Source organism: Antechinus flavipes, chromosome 5, assembly GCF_016432865.1.
Source record: "Antechinus flavipes isolate AdamAnt ecotype Samford, QLD, Australia chromosome 5, AdamAnt_v2, whole genome shotgun sequence".
Taxonomy (NCBI): domain Eukaryota; kingdom Metazoa; phylum Chordata; class Mammalia; order Dasyuromorphia; family Dasyuridae; genus Antechinus; species Antechinus flavipes.
In genome coordinates, this window is record NC_067402.1 from 296,248,578 (window position 1) to 296,270,985 (window position 22,408).

Genomic DNA, 22,408 nt, shown 5'->3' on the forward strand with positions numbered 1-22,408 from the left:
CTTTTGCACGGACTGCTCCCACAGGCACCACGTACCGCGTGAGACTTTTGAGTGGCAAATCTTTAGTGGAGCTCAGTAGGCCAATGGGATGGGGGCCACTTGGGTTCTCTCTGGCGCTGGCCATCATTGGCCCGGAGAATTCCCCCCACATTCTCTTCTGGCATCACAGAGGCCCAGGCCTGTGATTGGCCGGAGGAGTGGACATTGGGAATTCTTCCAGGCTTCCAGTGCAAGCTGTAGGATGGCAGGGACTGGTATGCTGTGGCAGCTAGTGCTGCTGTCCCTTTTGGGGACTGTTGGGTCTAATACTGACACCTCCTGCTCGTAAGTGAAGGAGACACAGGGGAGGAGGGCCTAGGGGGCCTAGGCCCATTAGGGGAGAACTGGGTGGACCCCTCCTCCTCCTGTCTCTCCCAGGGATCCCGTTGGGAGCTGGGGACAGCCAGCCTGTCTCCCAGAGGAGGGAGGGGGCCCATGGTACCTCATGACTTCTTCTCCCGCCAGGGGTCTCTGTGGACAGAGGCCATTGATCAACAGCATTGGCCATCGGGTCGTTGGGGGCATGAATGCACGCCCAGGGGCGTGGCCCTGGATAATTAGTGTGCAGATCGTGTATTGGAATGGCAGGTACAGGCACCACATGTGTGGGGGCTCTCTCATAGCTCCGTCCTGGGTTCTCACTGCTGCCCACTGCTTCAGTAAAAATGAAAGGTGAGTGAGCTGGGACCAGGGGGTGGCGAGAGGGGGTCCCCCCTCCAGGGGTGCTCCCTTTTTCTCTGCCTGCCTCTGGAGGAGCCCTATCTGTGCACACCCTTGATGAGGGGGCCTGATTTCTCTCCCCTCTCTCTTTCCCTCCCCTCCTCCATTTCGCCTCTGTGTGTCTGTGACTCTCTCTGATAGCCCTGTCCAGGACACTCAGGAAGGGGGTCACAGTTTCTGTTCTAGTCTCTTTCTTTTCCTCTTCCCCCCTCTCTCTTTCTTTTCTTCTTCTTCCTCCTTGTTCTCTCTCTCTCTCTCTCTCTCTCTCTCTCTCTCTCTCTCTCTCTCTCTCCATTTCTCTCTTTCTCCCCACCTCCTCTCTCTTCCCTCCCCCCTTTTCCTTCTTCCTTCCTTTCTCTCTCTCACTCCTCCCTCTTTTCCTTTCCTCCCTTTCCTATCCTTGCCTTCCTTCCTATCTTCCCTTCTGTCTCCCTCCCTCTCTCTTTCCCTTCCCCTCTTCCCCCCTTTTTTCCCTCTTTCTCCCCCCCCCCTTGCCTGAGCTATCTGTGGGTAATCGGTGGTTCTTTTCCCAGTGACCTTAACAAATGGCGATTTGTGGCTGGTGCATGGGAGATTCAGCACGGGTGGAATTATGGCCCTATAGACCCCAAAATGCAGGAGCGAAAGCCCATCAAGATTATACCACATGAACGTTACCATAGAGCCTTTCAGGAAAATGACATTGCACTAGTCCAGCTGGATAGTCCGATCCGGTGTGGGGATGTGATCCGTATCGCCTGTCTGCCTCGACCTAGCGAGGGCCCTATCAAGACGACGGAGAAGTGCGCCGTTGCTGGCTGGGGCTACACGAGGGAAGGCGGTAAGCCTGCGATAGGACATTGGCAAACCCGAGGGGGACTTCGGGGGCATGAGGCAGTCACAAGAAAGTTATGGTAACGCGGGGGACCCCTGGGATCACTGAGGGTCATAGGGACTGTGGGAGACTCCACACCTATGAATACTGACTCTTTGGGTCCAGGCCAGCTTCTTTGGCAGACTTTGTAGACCCCGAGGTCCACCACTGTTTTCTTTACCTGCCAACACCCAACACTTTCATAAGACGGAGCCATCTTTCTGAGAAACCATCATCCTCCAACACTTCTTTTGGAAAATGCATCTTTTGTTTTTCCTCTTCAAGGCCCTTACTCCTAATTCAGGCATGGACAACAGACCCCATTGCTATAAGGCTCAAGTCAAGGCCTGCCCTGCAGTCAGAAGGCCCTAACGCTTGAGGAAACCAGGGCAGAATATGCATGTGGCCTGTTTTCCTCCAGAAGGGAGAAGATTTGGGTGTATCAATTCTGCCACCCCCCCCCTCCCAATACATTTCCTCTTCTATCCCTTACCATTCAGTTGGTTCCAGAGCTCCTAACCTTAGAAAACTCATTGGCATCTCAGAAACCTGTCCTAGAGTCCCAGTCTTGCCTCTGTCTTCCAGGGCAGCCTTGGAAATCAGGATTCCCCCCTCTGCTTGAGTTCTCTTCCCCCAGTGTGGGGCATCTGCACATCCCGAAATGGGGATAGCTTTTCCACTGGACACTGCCTCTGATATGGACAGGATTCCATTCCCAGGGTCAGTCAGATTAGAACTCATCTAATGGAACTTGGCATAGGATTTTCTCTCTCCAACTTATCCAGAAGGATAGCTCATGAAATCTCCTGATGGACCCATTTTGTATTCATGTCAACAAAGGAAGCATAGCTAATTTGTCATGACATTTTAAAAATAATATTTTCTTTTCCCCCAATTACATGTAAAAAGAATGTTTCACATTCATTGCTTTTTTAAAAAAATTTTTTGAATTCCAAATTCTACCCCTCCTTTCCTTGTGATCCTTCTTCCTGAGATAGTAAGCAATCTGGTATAGATTACATGTGTAAATACAATTGATAGGCAACCTTGTAAAAACATTTCTATATTATTTTTTGTGCAAGATAAGAAGGAAAAAAGGAAGGAGGGAAGGAAGGAAGGAAGGAAGGAAGGAAGGAAGGAAGGAAGGAAGAAAGAAGGAAAGGAGGAAGAAAGGAAGGAAGGAAGGAAGGAAGGAAGGAAGGAAGGAAGGAAGGAAAGAAAGAAGAAAAGAAAGAAGAAAGGAAAGAAGGAAGGTAAAGAAAAAAGAAAGGAAAGAAAAAAAAAAAGGAAGGAAGACATAGTATGCTTCAGCCTAGATTCAGACAACATCAATTCTTTCCCTGGAGGTGAAGAACATTTTTCATCATGAGTTCTTTGGAGTTGTCTTGACTGTATCACTGTGAATTGTTTAAGTCATTCACAGTTGATCATCACATAATGTTGCTGTAACTGTATACAATGTATTCCTGTTCTGCTCATTTTACTCTGTATCAGTTCGTGGAATTCTTTCCAGGTTTTTCAAAAACCATTGGTCCTGATTGATACACAGTGAAAGCATGCTGGCCCTCAATGATTGCTGCTTTTCTTTCTGAATCCTAATAAACCAATGCCTTACTGACACGTTCAAGACTTCTGTAAGAATGCAATGCCCAGCCTGCTGCTCTGCACCCAGAAACAATGCTTGTCTCATGTGCGCCTCCTCTTTTCATGTCTTAGGGGGCTAAGAGTGATTTGTGCAAACACTTGTGAGGAGGAGAAAAGCTTTTGCAGATGATGTTATGTAGCAATCAACATATTGACAGCAACCGGCCTGACAAGATAAAAAGACAAAAGATGGGGCACGTCCCTTGTGGATTAATGCCCAATCAGGGAGGAGGGATAAAATGCCCCCTCGGAATGTTCAAATGAAAAAGGATTTACTCTGTGGATTTTGGTTTTTTCATCGCAGAGATAGATTTCGGTCAATGGAACACCGAAGGTCACCATCAAAGGAGGCCTAACAGAGGGTCCGATCACGTAGGGCGTTTGCCAGTGTCACTGATGATGTTTTGGATGGATCCTAAGTAGAAGAGAGTTTCTTTGGTTGTGGCAGTTCTCCAAACGCCGCCCTTTTGAGAGAGTGGTGATCGTAACCAGTAACATCATGCAGCCTTTGGAATGAAATCTGTTGAGGCTGTTTTGGGATCATTTTTCAGGCATGTCGGATTCCTCACAAGCCCATTTGGGATTTTCTTGGCAAAAATACTGGAGTGGTTTACCATTTCACACAGAATGAAATCTAGTCATTTAAAAGGGATTAGCCTAATTTTCTAGTAGGAAACACAAAGTGGATGATAAATTCATGGCACCCAGTTTTCACTATTCAGGCAGATGGATAATCCAACCAAACAATTCATCATTAGTTATGTATGTCGGGGCAACACTGAAGTAAGCCCAAAATTCAAAAGGAGTTGATTCCCTATATCAGGTATAAGAGATTTTGTGGCACCTTTCAATAGCCAATAGCCACGCCTCTCACAATCCCAAAAAGTGCTTTCCTAAGTACCTTATGCTCCACATACTCTATTTTGTGGGGGGAAGTGGAGCTCCACAGTCTCAGAAGAAGTGAAATGCCAAGCAGCAGCAGGGAATGGCTTGCTGTGAATCCACATCCCCATGTTCGTGTGAGTAGTGGAAAGAACAGAATCCCTGTTTGGGCTGGGGGCACGGGCTGGCCGTGGAGTGAGCTCAAAGAGAACAGCCAGCCAGCCAAGAGGTACCAGCCACGGAAGATCCCAGGCAGCTTGGCAGGATGAAAAGTTGGGGTAGTCTCCAGCACCTCTCTCCAGACTCCTGATGACCAAACTTAGAACTTCACAGTGAGAGGCTCTTCAGTTGTGGTTGAGCCACGATCTCCCAACCATAGTCTTCCCCTCCACGGAAGGGACTTAGGGCCTGAGGATCTGTTCCTCAAAAGCTGGCCAATGTTGACAGGAATAACACGGACAAGCCTCTTTTCCTTAGTGTCACGCCTTCCTCAGATGCCTTAATCTTGGTGGAAGGTGGATGGGGAAGTGAACATCAGGCCAAATGGGCAAGTCTGACAAACTTAGAAACACTAGCTGTTCACAAAGGCCACAGCCCCCATTCGTCGATGGCTTGGAGAGAAAAGCTAAGTCTTTCTTAACAACTCTGGGAAGCCGGCTTGCTTACGTTTTCAGTAGACTCTGAAGAAAGTCATTCATCGCTTTCCCAAGTATGGTTTCCATACTTGATGGTGTCCTAGGAAGAAGTATTTGAGAATGATAGTCTACTGTCTACAGTTGTCTAGTGGGATGCAAACTTCCTGTTTAAAAATAAGTGGTTACAGGAGTCAGAAAATAAATCCATGGATCTCAAGACTCTTGCTATTTTTAAAAATTAACTTTTCTTTTTCAATCAGCAAAGATAAAAACATATGCCCCCCACAACCTACCGCAAACATGCGTGATCACATACATCAAATGTCCATATTGGCTGTGGCCAAAATAAAACAAAGGCGGCCTTCCTCAGTCCATTTTATGATTATTCTCTTGTCATCATGACGGATGATTTTTGCTGATGAGGGTTCTCAAGTCTTTCCAAGCTGTTCATCTTTCCAATATCATCATCATTATATAGTTTATTCTTCTGGCTCTGGTCACTTCACTCCTTCGTATCCGTTCATACACATCTTCCTAGGTTTTTCTTAAAAGCATCCCCTTCATTATTTCTTACAATACATTAGCAGTGCTTTACAATCATAGATCACTTGTTCAGTCAGTCCCTAGTTGATAGACACACTTTCCCTCAGTTTCTAATTCTTCGCTCTCACCAAAAAGAGAGAGGAAATTGTTGTACTTTGTTTTGCTGAAGACTAAACCCTCCTTGAATCCTGCCTTCCTCCGTTCTTCATTCTTACCTTTTCATCCTATTTCCATGTTGAGTGAAATGTATTTGTTGTGTGTGTGTGTGTGTGTGTGTGTGTGTGTTCTTTCCTCATTTGCCTAGTTTAGATAACAATGAAGTTCACTCATCACTCCCACCATCCCTCATTTGGATAGATTTTAACTTGCTCACCCTGATTCTAACCTTCTTTTCCTTGGCTCCACTCCCACCCCATGTTTTGAACTTCCTCTCTCCTTCCTCTCTTAAGGTCATAAAAACAAGATGGAACTACTCCCTAACCTTCTGTCCAATTAGCCTTCCGCTATGACCCATGGTGGAGAAACAAGCATCACTTCCTCATATAGAGTGTAAATAATGGGGCGGCTAGTTGGTGCAGTGGATAGAATATCAGCCCTGAAGTCAGGAGGACCCGAGTTCACATTTGGCCTCAGATGCTTAACCCTTCCTGGCTGTGTGACCCTGGGCAAGTCATTTAACCCCAATTGCCTCAGCAAAACAAAACAAAACAAAACAACAAAAAAAGAGTAAATAACATTTCATCGTTTAGCCCCTTCTGATTGTTCGTGTTTACCTTTCCATGTTTCTCTTCACTCCTGTGTTTGCACTTCAAAGTTCCTATACAGCTCTGGTCTTTGTATCAACAATGCTTAGAAATTCTATTTCATTAAAGATTCATCTTTTCTCCCCCCTTCCCCCCCCCCAAATAGGATTATATTCTATTTTCCTGGGTAAGTACTCTTGACCAGAAGCCCATATTCTTTGCCTTCCAGAATATAATATTCCAAGCTCTCTGTTTTGACTACTAAATTGTGTGGTCCTGACTATGGCTCCTTTGAACTCTTTCTGGCTACTTGCAGTAATTTTTTTTTTTTTTTTTTTTTTTGGCCTGGACGGTCTGGATTTGGGCTGTGATGTTCCTGGGATTGTTTTCATTTTGGGATTTCTTTCAGGTGACTAATGGATTTTTTCCTAGTTTACTTTGTCCTCTGATTCTAAGAGATTTGGGCAATTTAAAGATTTCTTGAAATCATGTATCTATACTCTCTTTTTCAATTGTGCCAAGCTTTTAATTTCTTTGCTAATTCTTAAATCCATAACTCTCATTTCCCTTTCCAATTTTTTTGTGTTCTCATTTCATTTATAAATTTAAAAAAATATATAGTTTAAATTTTTTAAAAATTTCATCTCTTCTAGGAATTCTATTGAATTTATGCCCAAACACTGTTTGTTGTTGTTGTTGTTGTTGTTGTTGTTGTTGTTGTTGTTGTTGCTTCAAGTCATTTTTTTTCTGGGTTTGTGTTTTGAGTGTCCCTGCACTCAAATATAGTTTTTATGATGAGATTTTTTTTTTTTGCTTGCTAATTCTTCCAATCTACTTCCTAGCTTTGGACTTTGTTGGAACCAGTCTCTGTACAATTTTGAATGGAATGTCTGAGCTGAATTGCTTTTTGACATATATATATATATATATATATATAGAGAGAGAGAGAGAGAGAGAGAGAGAGAGAGACAGAGAGACAGAGACAGAGACAGAGACAGAGACAGAGACAGAGACAGACAGACAGAGAGAGAGAGAGAGACAGAGAGAGAGAGAGAGAGAAAGAAAGAGAATTATATTATTTCAGAATCTTAGATCAGCCTGCAAAGTTTTTATTGCTCCCAAAGCTGTCTGATATCTGGGTTGGGGTTTGAGCAACACCCCTGTGAACATGCCCTGTTTGGAGTTCCAGTAGACTGCTATTCCCAGCCAGTTGGGAATCCCTGCTTTTTCAGAGGGATGGAATTTCAAACTCCCTTGAAGTCTGGGATTCCTGTCTACAGAGGTCTGTCTGAGCTGGGGGCTAAAGCTGAGACTCTGCTTCTCAGCCTGGAGCGTCCCCTGGGGCATAGCTCCCCTCCTGAGTCGACCCTTGATCAGTGTCCTGCCTCGGGCTGGCATCTGTATCTTCTCAAGTCACGAGAAGTCCTCTTGCTCTGTCTACTGCCTTCCCCTGGGATGGAGAGCGACACATGGAGGGCTTCTGGCCGCGCTGTGTTCTCAGTGTCTTTGGACCAGAAGCTTCCTCTCTCTCCCCGTGCAAATCTAGGTTAGAAAAAGGATCTGTGAGATTGCTTTTTGGCCTAGTGGATTTTCCAGATCTCTTTGAAAGTTTCTTCTTACTGCTGCTCTGCAGAAGCTCAAGCTCCCCTTCCACAGCTTTGGTAGAGTGAAAAAATACAAAACACAACGCAAACCACACTTTTGTGTCTTCTCGGCCTCCTTGAGATGCACGGGATCTTGTCACGTGCTTTGGGGCAGGACCCCCCCCCCCGAGACCCCTCAGTTACCCTCCACCTGGTTGATGCTGTTAAGATGGTTTTTCAGGGTGCGGCGAATGGGCATGTTTCTTGAAGTTGGGGTGTGCAGGGCCCTTGCAGAGCCGCTCATCTCCCTTTGCTGTATACCTGCCGCCCACCTCTCCAGGAAATAACTCCCCAGGCTGACTGCCCAGCCTGCCCAGAGCCTCCCTCGAGATCCACCCCGAGGCCTTGTGCTTTCCCAGGGAGGCTGTATGTGGTCGCACTCACCACGTATCTGTGGTATGTGCTTTCCAAGGCATCCTCGTAAAACCATGGAAGATGGAAAGTAGGGAAAACCTTAACGCTGTCCAAAGAACTGCAGGATCTCCCAAATGCAGCCTAGTCCCTCCTCCCCCTCTGCGACCCCTCAGATGTGAACAGCACAATGCCCCCTGCCCGACAGCCGCAGGGGGCCTCCCTCTCCCCTCGTCGTGGCTTCTGAGTCGCGTCTCTCACACAAAGGTGACACAAAAGCATCGGGGAGCGAATACACATTTGCCCCTTTGGAGGAATCTTGTATGTTTTTTTATACTGGGAAGCCTTCCGTGGGGCATCTTTCCCTGGCAGAGGAAATGTGTTCCTGGAGCCCACAAACGGCCCGGTGGGATCATCTCCCCTGGAGACCGCTTCGGCCCTGCCCGTGTCTGCCTGTGCCGCTGGGGCTCACGCTCTACCCTCCGCTCCCAGGACTCTGAGTCTGGTGCACGTCCCAGTTTGGGCTCCGCAACCCTTCAGGGAGGGGGGTCTCCCCCTTGTACCTCGTATACCTCCAGGCTCTCCCCGCACCCAGGGGCACTGCCCCCAGCTTCCTCCTCGGGCTCCTGGCATAGATAGGCCTTGGGGCACGGTCTGAGGGCAGCTGTTCAGGCCCAGAGAGCCCAGGCCACTCCTCTGCTCTCAGCCCCGAGAAGGCCTGCTGGGGCTGGGGGGTATCCCCGGATGGCAGTAGTTGAGCTCAGGCTGAGATGGGCCGGCAGGCAGCTGGCTGATGGCGGGCCTCTGGCTTTGACAGGCTCCTCACCGCGGATACTGCAGGAAGCCATGGTTAACATGATAGATACTAAGATCTGCAATGGAAGCCGCTGGTATTACGGGTACATTCACCGACACAACCTTTGTGCTGGCTACCAAGAGGGGAAGATCGACACTTGCCAGGTAAGCTGGCTTTTGGGGGCTCCCCTCAGGGTCTCACGCCCAGGACCCCCCTCTGTCCATCCCCCCCGTACGACAGAGGGGCATCCTTGGGTGCGGTCTCACCCCTAGGCCAGGGGAGCTCCGCCAGGACCTTCCCCCCTGCTCCAAGTTCCAGGCCGGCCCCCGCTGATGGAGTGTCCTTGTGTCTAGGGGGACAGTGGGGGGCCGCTCATGTGCAGAGACAAAGACACCGGCATCTACGTGGTACACGGCGTCACGAGCTGGGGGACCGGCTGCGCCCGGGCCTTCCGGCCGGGCATCTACACATCCACCTGGCACTTTCTGGACTGGATCGCGTCCAAGATCGGGCCCGGCTCGGTCATCTCCGACCTACCTCCTCGGACCACGACCCCGCCCCCCCCCACCACCACGATCGCCCCCCCTCCCCTTCCCACCAACATTCCCACCACTGCGGTAACTCAACGGCCCTGGAGCTGGATCCCCACTAACAGACCCTGGGAATACAAGCCCTGGTCCTACTTCTTTATCAGGACCACCACCACCCGAGGCTGGGTCACCCGTTACAAGCCCTGGAAGAGGAGTTCCTCCAACAGTTGGTCTCCGAGCTTCCAGCCCTTAGCAGGCCCCCTGCCCACTGGCCCATCCATGTACACAGCTCTCCGGCCCTGGATCTCCAATCCGGTGATGGTCAAGTCCCAAGCTGTGGGCCCCGGTCAGCCCGTCTCTCTCTCCTTCCCCAAGCGCTTGAAGTTGCTCATGGAATCCATGAAGAGCAGCAGATCCACATAATGCTCTGTCTGGAGAGAGCTCTCCATGCGCAGGCCTGGTGCCCGGCTGCCGCCTGGGCCCTCTGCCCTCCACCCCCCGGGGAACAGGTCAATAAAGTTGTATATGAAGCTGGGCCTGCCTGCTCGCTCCTGCCTGCATCCTTCACGGCCTTGGCGGGGACCGCCCGGAGGGGCTCAGGGCCCGGGGGAGATAACCCCGATACACACGGCTGTAGGAAGACCACCCCTAATAAGCTCCCCCCAAATCCTGCCCTGCAAGACTCTTGGACAACCTCAGGGCTGGATGGGGCAGGGGGCAAGGCAGCCTTTGAGCCCGGAGTTTCCAGCTTTCCGGGACGACCCCGCTCCTACCACTCCCTAATGGCCACCCAGGACCTGCAGGGATGGCGGATCCTCAGAAGGTCCTTGCGGGCAGCTTGGGTGGCCCTCAGATGGGGCTCCACCGGTCAGGAGGCCCGGTCCCGTCCACCTCCGGCCGGGGGGCCCGGTCCCTCCACCGGTCAGGAGGCCCAGTCCCGTCCACCACCGGCCAGGAGGCCCGGTCCCGTCCACCTCCGGCCGGGGGGCCTGGTCCCATCCCCTGCTGAGCCTCCGCCCCTTCCCCTCAGCCAATCTCCTTGCTCCAGCCTTTCATCTTTGTTTCCCGTCACTGGGCTTCCAGGCTCTCCTCCCCGCTGGAGGAGGCCACGTGTGGCGGCTGCACGCCCTGCCGTGCGCTGTGCTCACAACGGGGGGGCTTGCATCAAGCTGCAGACTCTATCTTTGGGGGAAACTTGAACCCAAGCCGCTGGAGCATGAAGATAGCTCAGAAAATTCCCGAGAAACCTCCAGAGAAATGGGGAGCCAGAGGAAGGCCCATGACCCCCGGGGTGAGGCTGCGGGTTATATGGGAACCCAGAGAGACTGGGATATGGGCAGAGACCAGTGCCCGGACTGCGGCTCCCCCCAGAGCTCGGTCCGGGGATGTGGTTCGCCCCCCTCGGCCGCTCTGTCTTGCCGACATCTGCCAAAGGCAGCCCCAGACACAAAGCCGAGGCCGCTGGCTTCCCCAGGACATGCCCTGCTGTGGCGGCTTTCATGGGCCTCGGTGGCACCTTGGCAGATCTTCGTTGCCCGGCGCAGACAGGAGTGCCCTGCCCCGAGCTGGCTCTGTGGCCGCTCCGTCGATGCGGAGGAGGGGCACGGGGAAGGCCGGCCGCAGGGCTGCCCCCTTCAATGATCCTGCCCTTGACACCTGGGAGTTCTCCCTCATCCCCGCCATCCCAGCGCCCTCGCTCTCCGCTACGCTTCTGCCCTCCCTTTGGGGAGCAGGACCTTCTCGTCCCCTTCCAGCTGCAATCCCCGCTTCCTTTTACCATCGCCCTCCTCCTCGGACATGTCTCTGGCCCGTGTGCCAGCTTCCAGCCCCTACATCCGGATGAGTGAAAGCCGGGGATGCCCAATCTGGAAGCTGGCACACAAGTGGCTACTGTGCTGGGTGCTGCCCAATGGGGCGGACAATAAGCAAACCAGAGGCACAAAGCCAGCCGTTGCCAACACCCCTCAGGGGCCGTCTCTGAAGCTCGTAGACAGCCCACCCCCGGTGCAGCCATGGACCAGCGACAGCTTCCTGCCCCCGTCTCCCCGCCCGTGGCCATCACTGCTTCCCGAGCCACGGCAGGACCAAATGGGCTTCAAGCCCCATCCCTCCTCAGCTTTACTCCCTTCCTGCCCTCCGGGGTGCTTCCTGCCCCAGATCTTGGCCAGCTCCCGGTGCCTGGAGGAAGCTTCGTGACCCAGCCCAGAGCCAGTGCCGGGCACTGCCAGCCATTCGGGGGCTTCAGCATTGGGACCATGTGACCCCGTTTGGGGTTTTCTTGGCAAAGACCCGGAGATGGCCGGCCACTTCCTGCTCCGGCTCATGAGGAAGGGCTGAGTGACTTGTCCGGAGTGCTAGGGCCTGAGGCCACAGTGCAGCTCTTCCTGACCCTGCCTTACAAAGGGCCGTGTCCTGAGAGACCAGAAGCCTGGGGGGAGGAGCACTTTGAATGGCCCTGTAACTACAGCACTTGGCACAGGGCCTCTCCTGCTCCACGGATCGGGGGTCTCAGCTCTCTGACCCCAACCGGCAGCCTGGGCACCCGGGCATGTGGACTGGGGAGGGGAAGGGGCGGCAGACCCGTGCCCAGGCCCTTCCCAAGAAAGCCCGGCTGGGCCGCGGTGGATGCCGCCGAGCTCTGCCAGGCCATAACGTGGCTCCCGTGGACGGGGGCCAGCATCCGTGTGTGTTCTGGGGGACATAAGTGGGGGAAGCAGGAGCTAACCAGAGTCACAAGGAAAGGCCAAGGTCAATGTTGACAAAAAAATATTTATTTTTTCTGTTCCTCAGGTGGATGCGTACATCACCTCATTGCCCTCGCTGCCCCCGGTTCCGAATGGGGGGATGGTCGGCCCGGGGCATGTCCCAACCCTGCCCCGGTGGGGGATGGCTGCCCTCTCGGTCACCGCTCTGTCTCTGGGATGGCTCCGCGGCTGCATCCCTTTCCGCTTGGGGTCTCGGGCCTCCTGCCGCACCCCAGAGCCGAGGGGGAGCTGGGCGAGGGCAGCAGGAGCTGGCACGGAGGGGAGGTGGGGGGGCGGGGCTCGGGCCGCTTGGGACAAGGTGACTCAGGGTGCTGGGGTGGTGAGGAGAGGGGAGGGCAGAGGGTGACTCAGGGGGATGGAAGGTTCAGAGAGGCTTCGCTCGGTTCCGATTCCGTCACGGACCCCACCTTCTTCTCCAGCTCAAAGTTCTGCCAGAAAAGCCGTAGGTGAGACCGGCCTTGGCCAGGTCCCAAGTCAGAGGGCGCCCAGAGGAGGGGGCCCGCCCCGCCCTCCCCGCTCCCCACCACCCACCTCGAGTTCTTGTAAGATCTCGTCCATGAAGTCTTGGGAATTCTGTTTGTAAGAAACCGCCAAACGGATAGCATCATTGAAGAGCTGGGGGGAAGAGAAGGCGGGTCCTGGAGGGCAGGGGCGGGGCTCCCCGACATCCCTCGCCCCGGCCCGGGCCCGGGCTCCCCCCTCGCCCCCAGCCCAACCCGTTACCTTCACCACGTTGGTGCCGTCGGCGGCCGAGACGAAGTACAGAGGCAGTGAAAACTTCCTGGCAAAGTTGAAGCTTTTCTGGGTTACCTTGGTGTCGGCTGCAGAGGGGGAGAGGGTCACGGCAAGTAGCGGAAGAAGGGGGTGCAAGCCCAGTCCCCCCCAGCCTCCCCTCCCTCCACGAGGGGCGGCTCCCACCATCAATCTTATTGGCCACCACGACGCAAGGGATCTCGGGGCGGAACTCTCGAAGCTCCGCATACCAGGTGTTCAGGTTCTTGTAGGTGACTTTTCTCTGCACGTCAAACACCTGGGGAAACAAGAAGGCGGGGCTCTCCACCAGGCCCCGCCCCCAGCCCGGAGCCCTCGGGACCCACACCTTCAGGACTTTAAGGGAAGACGGCGGATTAAGGGGCCCGGGTGCTCCCGAGCCGCAGGCACCGAGGACTCCCCCCTTTGTTTCTGGGAGCGAGCCCCAGAACTCTGGGGAAAGCGCAGTCCGTGTTCCGGCTCTGCAGGGGGCAGGAAGCCCCCGATTCAGCAGGAATCGCCATAATCCCAGCCCCCCACCCCCGGGGCAGAAGGGAGCGGGAGCGCAAGGCTGCTTGGGAGGCGGACCCCAGGAATGACTAAATGCCCAACTCCCCGGCTCCCCCCTGAACAAGGGAGCTCCCAAAGGGCCCCCCGGGCTGCTCCCTTACACGCCCAGGCTCCTTCTGGAGGACAAAGTGGCCGGTTCTTCCCGGAACCCTCTCTCCCTCTCCCTCCAGGGCACTCTGCTGGGTGCTTCCGCCCCTCCCGGCCAGTCTGGCACCGGCACGGGCATCTCCCTCACCTCAACGTCAGCACTCGCACGGATGAGCCACCCAGAACGGTGCCGGGGATCAGAGCCAGACCCGAAGGGATGGGGCGGCCTCAGCTGGGGAGGGCCGTGCCAGAGGGAGCCGGCCCCGGGGGCTTGGGACCCAGGCAGGAGAGCTCCCGCCAGAGCTGGCCCCGAGGGGCCTTTCCTGAGCCCCGGTAACTACCTTGCCCGCGGAAGAAACTCTGTGAGAAGGGGTCTTCGCGGACAGTTCTGCAGGTGGGCGGAGCCACATTTAGAGCCCGGAAGAACGCCTGCTCTATCTCCCAGGAGCCGCCTCCTTAGGGGGAGTCAGGGGAGGGGGTCCTGACCCCGGATGCCATGATTTTCCATGAGCCCCTCCTGGGGCCACCCCCAGGGTCCCGGCTCTAGCCAACAGGCTGTGGGATACTTGGGACCCCCTCCGGTGGGCGCCGCCTTTTCACACTAAGAATGGCTTCCCTGCCCTTGGGAAAGGCACCACACCAAATGGAGGCGTCGCCAAGGAGCCAAGCCTATGAAATCGGGAGGTGACTTTTTCCCATCCAAGACCAGACTCCCTAAAAGCTACCCGAGAGCATGGGGCAGCAGACACGGGGAGACGGCCTCACTGGACGGGGGAGAGAGCCAAAAGGCTTCAGGGAACCCTTGGGTCCGGGCCCTGCCCCCTGACGGCCCCATCTGAGCCCTCGGGAAGCTCCAAGCCGGCGCCTTCCTGGAAGGATCCAGCCCCTGGTAAGGCTCTCCCAAGCTGGGGAGCGAGGGCCCGGCCAGAGCAAAGGGGGCTGAGGTGAGAGGGGAGGCAGATGGGCACCGCAGACGCAGCCTGAGACCCCAGCCCTGCCCCAGCGGGCCGCCCTCCCAGGGCTGCAGCTCTCACGCCTCGCTGCCCCAACTCCTCAAGCTCAGAGGCTGAGGGGTGGGGGCCAGCCACCAGTGAAGAACTCTGGGATGGGACGGACCACTCCATCCTTGGTCCCGGCCGGGGCTGGAGGGACGGTGGGACCCTGGGGGAAGCCGGGGCCCTGCCCGGCCCAGAGCAGTCCCCAGGACGCCTCGGTCACCTACCATGATGCAGGCGTGGGCCTTGTGGTAGTAGGAGGCGTGCATGCTCTGGAACCTCTCCTGCCCCGCCGTGTCCCAGAAATCTGCCACGAGAAGGCGGACGTCAGGCTGCGCCCGGCGGGAGCAGGAGCCTCCGGGAGCAGCGCACAAATGCAGGGGCGGAGGGGGGTGACACGTGCACAGGGCCCCGGGCCCTGCCTGTGAATCCCCAGGGGGGGGGCAAGCTCTGCAGTGACGGGGGAGGGGGCGCTGTCTGCACATGTGCTGCTGCCCGGAGACCTTCTCTCCCTTCACGCCTCCTCCTGCCCCCCTTCCCCGTCACTGACCCCCCGGGCAGGAAGGGGGTGCACAGGGGGGCTGCAGGAGGCAGGTGAAGGCCCCAGTCTCCCCTCCCGGGGCGTCACTCACCCACAAGGATGGTTTTACCGTCGATAGTGGTCGTGTGCTTGTAGAGGGTCAGGGCGTAGGTGGAGAGCTGCTGGGGCCGGCTGCACCCCCGTTAAGGACGCGTCTAACGGGCGGCGGGCCGGGGCCCAGGGGAGCCGCAGCGGCTGGGAAACAGCGCGGGGAGCTCCCTGCCTAGGAGACGGGGGAGCCCGGGGGAGCGGCTGAGGTCACTGGGAGTCAGGCGGGGAGCGGGGAGGGACAGAGACAGAGGTAAAGGGAGACAGAGACACAGACAGAGACAGGGAAGCAGGGCAGGGGAGGCAGGGACAGGCAGGGACAGGCAGGGGCCGGGCCGCCCTGGAGCCGTCAGGGGTTCCCAGCTGCCCCCGGGGCCCCGGCCCCCACTAGATCCCTGGGACTTTTCCAAGGGAAGGACTCTGTTCTGTGCCCAGGGCAGCTGGGCGGGGGGAGGGGGGAGACTGGCAGACGGGGTGCCGAAGGATACAATCCGTCCATGAGGAATCTCTCCATGAGCCTGCAAGCACAAGTGGGGGTGGTCGGTACACGCCCCTCCCCCTCCCCCCCAAGGCTCCGGCAGCCCCGAGCGCTGGGACCCCGGCCTCAGTTTCCCCCTCTGCCACAGGGGCCACTCCCGGGCACCAGCTTCTCCCTACACTCCCCGACTCCCGGGAGAGGCTGGGGGCCAAAAGCAGCGGCCCTGGGTTCCAGTCCTGCTCCGGGACCCGCGAGCCTCCCGGGACCTGCAGGGAGGGCCCCCTTGCACCATCGCACGAGAACAAGGGGCCCTTCAGCCCGCTGGAATTCAGGCTCCTCCCACCCACGCCTGGCCCCGGCGCTCAAGGCTTTTCCCTCTCCCAAGCTCAGCATTCAGGTCCTCCTGGAGCTCGGCGTTCAAGGCTCCCCTGTCCCTGAGCTCGGCGGTCAAGGTCCCGTCCCCCCCACGCACTTGGACTTGCCCACGGCGCTGTCCCCAAGGCAGATGATCTTGACGTTCTCGGCCGCGTCGTACTTTTCCTGGTCGAACTCCGGCTCCACGTCCGCCCCGACCCCGGCCCCGGCGCCGACCCCAGGCCCGGTTCCGGCCCCGGCCCCGGCCCCAGCGGGCTCCCCCGCCATGGCGTCCCGGCCTCGGGCTCGGCAGCGTCGTCCCTGCTGCTATGCAACCGCAGGGGCTGCCCGCGCCGGACGCCAGATGGACTGCGGGGAGGCCCCCGGGGCTGCCTTCGGCGCCGCCTGAAGGACCTCGCTACAAGCGCGCACGCGCAAATCCCCGCGCAGAGCGCGGGATGCATAGGGCCACACTGAGGGGCAAGGAGTACAGACACGGGCCGCAGGGGGGCGCACGGGGACTCAGGAGCACGCATAGCTGCGCAAGGGCGGGACGCACGGCGGGTGGGAGGAGGTGTGTGTGGCTGGGGAGCAGTAGAACCACGAGGGACGTACAGGACCTCAGGAGCGCGTACGCGAGCACGTCAGAGCACGCCGGGGAAGGTCCCGGCGAACTTTACTCTGAGTGGGGAAGCGGGGGCCCGCCGGCGCGGTTCAGACCGGCTCCCCCGGAAGATGGCGGCGCTGGGGCGTGGGGGCGGCCGCCTGCTGCAGCTCACCCTGGCTCTGATCAAGCCGGACGCCGTGGCCCATCCCCTGATCCTGGAGGTGCCCGGGCCGGGCAGGGAGAAAGGAGGGATGGTTGGGGAGGACTGTCCGGCGGCAGCGGAGCCCTGAAGGCCGTCCAAGGAGGCGAGCGCTTCTTTCCGTAGGGAGCCGTGGAAGGCTTCGGAGCGAGAGCGGCAGTGACCTAGCGGGGTTAGGAGCACGGCTGGGATGGCCCAGACCCTGTGCATGTGGGGAGGGGAGGCGCCCCCTCTGCCCCCAGCCTGGGACCCTTCCCTAGTAATAAAGCAGGACTTTGAGTTTGCCGAGGGCTCGCGCTCTTATAGGCAGGAAACAGGCAGAGAACGCGTCTGAGCTTTGGAGCCCGGGAGTCTGGCTGCCGGAGGGCCGAGGGGTGTCGCTGCCGGGCGCCCCCTGCAGGCTGAGGCCGGAGTTACCATAGGCAGGCGCTGCAGGGATGCTCATCCTGGGAGGCCCCGGGGGAGGGGGTCCCCCGGACTGGCTTTTTAGCCGCCCCGGCTTCCTTCCAGGCCATTCACCAGCAGATCCTGAGCAGTCAGCTCCTCATCGTGCGCGTGCGAGATCTGGCCTGGAGGCGGGAGGAGTGCCAGAGGTTTTACCAGGAGCACGCAGGTGGGCGGGGCCCGGCCCCGGGAGGGGGGCGGGTGGGGCGCCCCCTGCAGGATGCCAGCTCTGTCCGTCTGTCTCCCACAGGGCGCTTTTTCTACCAGCGGTTGGTGGAGTTCATGGCCAGGTACCCCCGCTTCTCCTGGGGAGGGGGGGTGGGTGTGGAGCTCATGGGTCACCCCCTTTCCTCATCCCCAGTGGCCCCATTCGGGCCTACATCCTGGCTCACGAGGACGCCATTCAGCTCTGGAGGAACTTGATGGGACCAACCAAGGTGTTCCGCGCCCGCTACGTGGCCCCGGACTCCATCCGTGGGCGCTTCGGCCTCACGGACACGCGCAACACCACCCATGGCTCAGGTGGGTGCGGGGAGAGGGCGAGGGCGGGCGGGGCCTTCCTGGGAGCACTGACCCCCCCTTCTCTCCCCAGACTCCGTGGTCTCTGCCCGCAGAGAGATCGCCACCTTCTTCCCCGACTTCGATGAGCGGCGCTGGTACCAGGAGGAGGAGCCCGGCCTGCGCTCTGGCCCCGTGTACTATGACCCCGAGGGAGGCATTCACTGCCCCCAACCGGCCGCCCCTGCCAGTGACCTGGCCTGAGCCTCGGTTTTCTCCTCTGGGAAAGGCCCCATGGTCCTACCTCACAGCTTTGTGGTGAGGATTCAGTGAGAAAAACACCTGGTCAGCCTCGGGGTAATGTCTGCCCTGGTGTCTGACTGGCTCTCCCTCCTCCTTCCTCCTCCTCCAGACCTGCCGGAGGGGCTCCAGGCTCCCCCTGCAGCCCCCTAAACTCCCACTCCCCTCCACCTCAGTCCTGTGGCTTTGGCCAGAAAGTCCTTCTCGGGCCTCCCCTGCCCCAGCCCCTGCCCTTGTCCGGGACAGCATTTTAGAGCACATCAGCTGGAGGTTCCTGCCTCCCCCCATCGGCCTGTGCGGAAGGCAGCCGGTTTTTGCCTTCCGGGGGAGCTACAGACCTCTCCCACAGCCCGGCTGCCTTGCTTTGGTCCCTCAGGCTCATCCTGTCCTTCCTAACTCCGGCCCCTTCCTGCAGCTCGAAGCCTGGGAAAACCCCTAAGTCTTCTCAGGTCATTTCTCCGGCTTGGGAAATTGGTGTCTCAGGTCCAGTTAGATCTGGCCTTTGGATTCCAGTCCAGGTAGACCCGAGTTCAAATCCTGCTTCAGACGCTCTAGCTGTGGAGACCACGTCCATATCCTTGCATGGGAAGCTTTCTCTAAGGCCTCTCGAGGACTTGGGTGAGATTCTGCAGCACCCCCTGCAAAAGCTCTGATCTGACACAGTGCCTTCTGGGAGTCATGCTGGCCCTTGGGTTCCCCAACAACGTTATTCACTCCTTATTCGCTCCCTGTCATCGGCAGATGGAAGTTTCTTTGACGTTGAGCCCTGGCCCGTCCCTGTTCCTTGTACTTTTCTTATCTCTTTTCTCATCAAGCGTCCCCTTGTCCTTCCTGGCCCTTTTCTTTCTCTCTCCCATGTGGGGATCCCCGGTGTCTGAGCCCCCCACCCCCCGAAAAGCTTTTTGCTGAGCTCCCCCACAGGATGCTCCACTCCACAGTTGCCTGTCTGTTCTTGCATCTTGTACAGACTGGTCAGCTTTTGATTTCTGCCTTAGCTGCCCCCTCGTTTGGGGTCGCCTCTCCTTGTTGCCAGCTACCTCTCCCTTCCAGCTGCACCTCCACGGAGGACTTGGGACTAGGAGCCAGGCTATCACCCCAGTGCCGGCCGCCTTTTCTCCCCAAAAACCAATTTAATCGCGTGTGCCCTTGGTTGGGTTCTCCTGTCACACTCATCCCTGAGGGACAAAATTTGCCCCAGGAAGCTGGGGCGTTGTGTAGACTCAGTCTGCCAAAAATTCACCACAACATACCAAGGTTGTGCCTCTTAGCTGCTAGCGGGTCTCCGCCTTCAGTTTCCTTACCTGTAAACTGGACATCCAGGTGTGGCCTGGAGCTTAGTACAAAGTGCTTTTTAAACCTCCTGGGATCAGGGAAGCGGGGCAATTGGCCTTCAGACATCCCCTAGGAGAAGCAACGTAGCTGCGCCCTGAGAACTGGACATTGTTTATGTGGTTTAAGCCCTTTCTTCCATTTTCCCAATGAATCCATGGTTGAGGCATTTGAACAGGCAGTATTCAGTTAAAGAAAGCAAAGCTATCTATAGGCATATGGAAAAGGGCTTTAAATTACTTTTGATGAGAGAAATGCAAATTTAAAACAACTCTGAGACACCCGTTGGCACCTCTCAGATTGGCCAAAATGCTGGAGAGGATGTGGAAAAATGGGGACTAATGCATTGGTGGTAGAGTTGTGAACTGATGGAGCCATTCTGGAGTGCCATTTGCAACTATGTCCAGAAGATGACCAAACTGTGTACCTTTTAACTCAGCAATACCACTGCCAGGTCTGTAATTCAAAGAAATTATAAAAAAGAGGAAAGGACCTATTTGTGCAAGCAAGTGGTAGCAAAATGCTGGAAATTGAGAGGGTGCCCATCAATTTAGAAATGGCTGAATAACTTGTATATGAATGTAACGGAGTACAATTGTGCTGTAAGAAATTACGAGCGGGCAAATTGCCGAAAAGCTGGAAAGTTGGGTACAAATTGATGGAAAGTGAAATGAGCAGAACTAGGAAAGCAGTGTACACAGTACCAGCGACATGGTGTGATGGAGCTGTTATGAATGACTCGGATCTTCTCAGCAGCACAAGGCCCAAGACAAGTACAAAGCACTCCTGAAGGAAAATGTTGTTCGTATCCAGAGAAGATAGATGGGATCTGAGTGCAGATTGAAGCACATTTTTTCACTTTATTAATGGGTTTTTTTTCCCTTTTGAGTTATTTCACAACTGATTAATATAGAAATGTCTTGCATGATAGCACATGTATAAATTAGATCAAACTGTTTCCGTTTGGAAGAGAGGAGAAAAAGGAAGGAGAAAACTTTGAAATTCAAGAAATTGTAAAAATGAATGCTAAGGAACTTTCCTGTATCAAGGAGAAAAAATAAAATACTATTTTATATACATTTTTAAATCGTTTTCTCTGGGAGTTGGGGCCTATGGGAGAACAGATGGAATGATTCAGATAGGTCTGGCCAAACCTACTGACTAAGGAAAACAGCCTCTGTATTCCTGGTTGCCATCTCTGTCGTCCCTTCCTTGGTCCCCTGGAGGAGGACTGCATGAGCCCAGGTGGAACAGCACTGGGAGGTTCTGGTTCTGGGGAGTAGGTGCAGGAACAAGGAATAGGCTTTTCTGGGTGCTCATTAAGGTCTGGTATGTTAGCCCATGGGGTGTTTTACTCAAAAACAGCTCTCAGAGGCCCCTGAGAAGGGTTGCATGACATTTCTGCATAAAGACTTGTTAAGGGGGATTTGTTATTCTGCTGAACATTCAAGGACTCAGACACCAAAGTCTGGAAGCTTATTAGTGAGGATGCTGAGAGATGATGGGAAGCAGAGAGGGATTTTCTGTGTTGAGACAGAATGGGAATTGGGGAAATTTTCAAGACAATCTGACATGAAGTTTCATAAAGCATAGATGTTAAGTCCTGAATGTCATTTAAAAGAACAAAATGCAGAAGTGTTCACTATGCATTTAGGAAGTACCTACTGTATTACTGGATAAGGGGCCAAGTGCTGGGGATACAAAGGAAGGCAAAGGACAAGCTATAAAGAGAGCTTGATCTCAGAGGGAAGGCATTGAGATTAAGGATGAGAAAGTCTCAGAGGGGAGGAAGGGCAGGAGGAACAATTAGAGAATGTCCAGAGCTGGAAGGGACAGTCTTGTTTGGGAAGGCCTAGGTGGGAAAAGGCCATGATGGGTGGAGGGAGGACATTACACAAAGATTGAGAGGGGGCAGGTTATGGAGGGTGGGTGCCAAGCAGAGCATTTTGTACTGGACAGAGGGTGATAAGGAGCCACGGGGGTTCACTGAGTAGTGGGGTGATATGGTCAGATTGGCATTTTGGGAAAGTTATTTATGGGATGAATCATCAGTCTGACACTTCAGATGTGGAGAAAATATAAAGGGTTTATCAAAGATTTTCCAGAATTTATGTATGGGCAGGATGCAAGATAAACAGCTAAATCGCCTCTGTTTTTATGCCCTTTCTTAAACTGCTCTGGCTGCTTCTTTTTACCCGAATTGTTCCCCACTGACATAATTAATGTTGACATTGGCCCTTTTCTTACCTGGGAGATGCTCTGTTTTGTGAAACTCCAGTGGTTTTCTATACAAACAATCCTGCAGTTTCCCCACCATCCTATTGCCTCCATTTTCTGTTTTGCAGCCCTCAGGTAGCACAATTTCCCTTATACACATACTCAGAAATGCTCCCTCAGAGTCAGCAGCATGGCCAATGACACCTTCAGCTCTGAGGCTAGAATGCCATTGTACAAAAATGACAGTCCTACTGTTCTCTGCTCAGGTCTGGGTTCATTCCTCTCCTTCTTCCTCCTGGTTTTTGTCCTCTTCCGGTTCTTTGTCCACATGAATAAGTTCACCTACTTTGGCAATATACTTTAAAAAAAATTTTTTTTACTTGCTTTTTTTTTGTTCCTTTTGTTCCAACTTTTTCCCTCCCCCATCCCCTTCCCCCAGATGGCAGGTTGACCAATAAATGTTAAATATGTTAAAGTATAAGTTAAATACAATAACTGTATACATGTCCATACAGTTATTTTGCTGTACAAAAAAAATCGGACTTTGAAATAGTGTACAATTAGCCTGTGAAGACAATCAATTTTTTAATTATACTTTTTATTTACAAGATATATGCATGGATAATTTTTCAGCTTTGACATTTGCAAAACCTTTTGTTTCAATTTTCCCTCCTCCCCATCCCCTTCCTCCAGATGGCAGGTAGACCAATACATGTTAAATATGTTAAAGTATATGTTAAATACAATATATGTATGCATGTCCATACAGTTATTTTGCTGCACAAAAAGAATGGGAGTTTGAAATAGT

General features: G+C 54.8%; 3 protein-coding genes across 5 annotated transcripts; 2 read left to right on the forward strand and 1 right to left on the reverse strand.

Moving 5' to 3' along the window:
- Positions 1-230: 230 nt before the first annotated feature.
- On the forward strand, positions 231-9,913 carry LOC127564929 (acrosin-like). Its single transcript, XM_052001775.1, has 5 exons — positions 231-324; positions 505-711; positions 1,293-1,579; positions 8,871-9,013; positions 9,203-9,913. The coding sequence occupies exons 1-5, from the start codon at positions 242-244 to the stop codon at positions 9,800-9,802; spliced, it is 1,320 nt and encodes a 439-aa protein (XP_051857735.1). The 5' UTR covers positions 231-241; the 3' UTR covers positions 9,803-9,913.
- A 2,215-nt stretch (positions 9,914-12,128) lies between these two features.
- On the reverse strand, positions 12,129-16,309 carry LOC127539007 (rab-like protein 2A). 2 transcript variants are annotated; one of them, XM_051962922.1, is made up of 8 exons: positions 16,125-16,309; positions 15,663-15,692; positions 15,179-15,258; positions 14,774-14,853; positions 13,063-13,174; positions 12,868-12,965; positions 12,676-12,717; positions 12,129-12,572 (listed from the first exon to the last, which is right to left on the reverse strand). In XM_051962922.1, the coding sequence occupies exons 1-8, from the start codon at positions 16,292-16,294 to the stop codon at positions 12,492-12,494; spliced, it is 693 nt and encodes a 230-aa protein (XP_051818882.1). In that variant the 5' UTR covers positions 16,295-16,309; the 3' UTR covers positions 12,129-12,491. The 2 variants fall into 2 exon arrangements, with proteins under 2 accessions (XP_051818882.1, XP_051818881.1); XM_051962921.1 differs by having other exon boundaries at positions 12,676-12,759.
- Positions 16,310-16,653: 344 nt separating this feature from the next.
- Positions 16,654-20,462, forward strand: NME6 (NME/NM23 nucleoside diphosphate kinase 6). 2 transcript variants are annotated; one of them, XM_051962924.1, is made up of 5 exons: positions 16,654-16,834; positions 17,323-17,425; positions 17,507-17,546; positions 17,618-17,778; positions 17,849-20,462. In XM_051962924.1, the coding sequence occupies exons 1-5, from the start codon at positions 16,742-16,744 to the stop codon at positions 18,016-18,018; spliced, it is 567 nt and encodes a 188-aa protein (XP_051818884.1). In that variant the 5' UTR covers positions 16,654-16,741; the 3' UTR covers positions 18,019-20,462. The 2 variants fall into 2 exon arrangements, with proteins under 2 accessions (XP_051818884.1, XP_051818883.1); XM_051962923.1 differs by having other exon boundaries at positions 16,742-17,425; positions 17,507-17,778.
- The last annotated feature ends 1,946 nt before the right edge of the window (positions 20,463-22,408 follow it).

Bases quoted from the DNA above. Each gene is read 5' to 3' on its own strand.
- LOC127539007 (XM_051962921.1), bottom strand. From the start codon at position 16,294: ATGGCGGGGGAGCCCGCTGGGGCCGGGGCCGGGGCCGGAACCGGGCCT. The intron at 12,760-12,867 runs GTAACGGGTTGG...TCTTCCCCCCAG, and splicing joins ACGGCACCAACGTGGTGAAG to CTCTTCAATGATGCTATCCG. The intron at 12,573-12,675 runs GTGGGTGGTGGG...CTTTTCTGGCAG, and splicing joins AGATCTTACAAGAACTCGAG to AACTTTGAGCTGGAGAAGAA.
- NME6 (XM_051962923.1), top strand. From the start codon at position 17,250: ATGCTCATCCTGGGAGGCCCCGGGGGAGGGGGTCCCCCGGACTGGCTT. The intron at 17,426-17,506 runs GTGGGCGGGGCC...TGTCTCCCACAG, and splicing joins GTTTTACCAGGAGCACGCAG to GGCGCTTTTTCTACCAGCGG. The intron at 17,779-17,848 runs GTGGGTGCGGGG...TTCTCTCCCCAG, and splicing joins CAACACCACCCATGGCTCAG to ACTCCGTGGTCTCTGCCCGC.
- LOC127564929 (XM_052001775.1), top strand. From the start codon at position 242: ATGGCAGGGACTGGTATGCTGTGGCAGCTAGTGCTGCTGTCCCTTTTG. The intron at 325-504 runs GTAAGTGAAGGA...TTCTCCCGCCAG, and splicing joins AATACTGACACCTCCTGCTC to GGGTCTCTGTGGACAGAGGC. The intron at 712-1,292 runs GTGAGTGAGCTG...TTCTTTTCCCAG, and splicing joins TGCTTCAGTAAAAATGAAAG to TGACCTTAACAAATGGCGAT.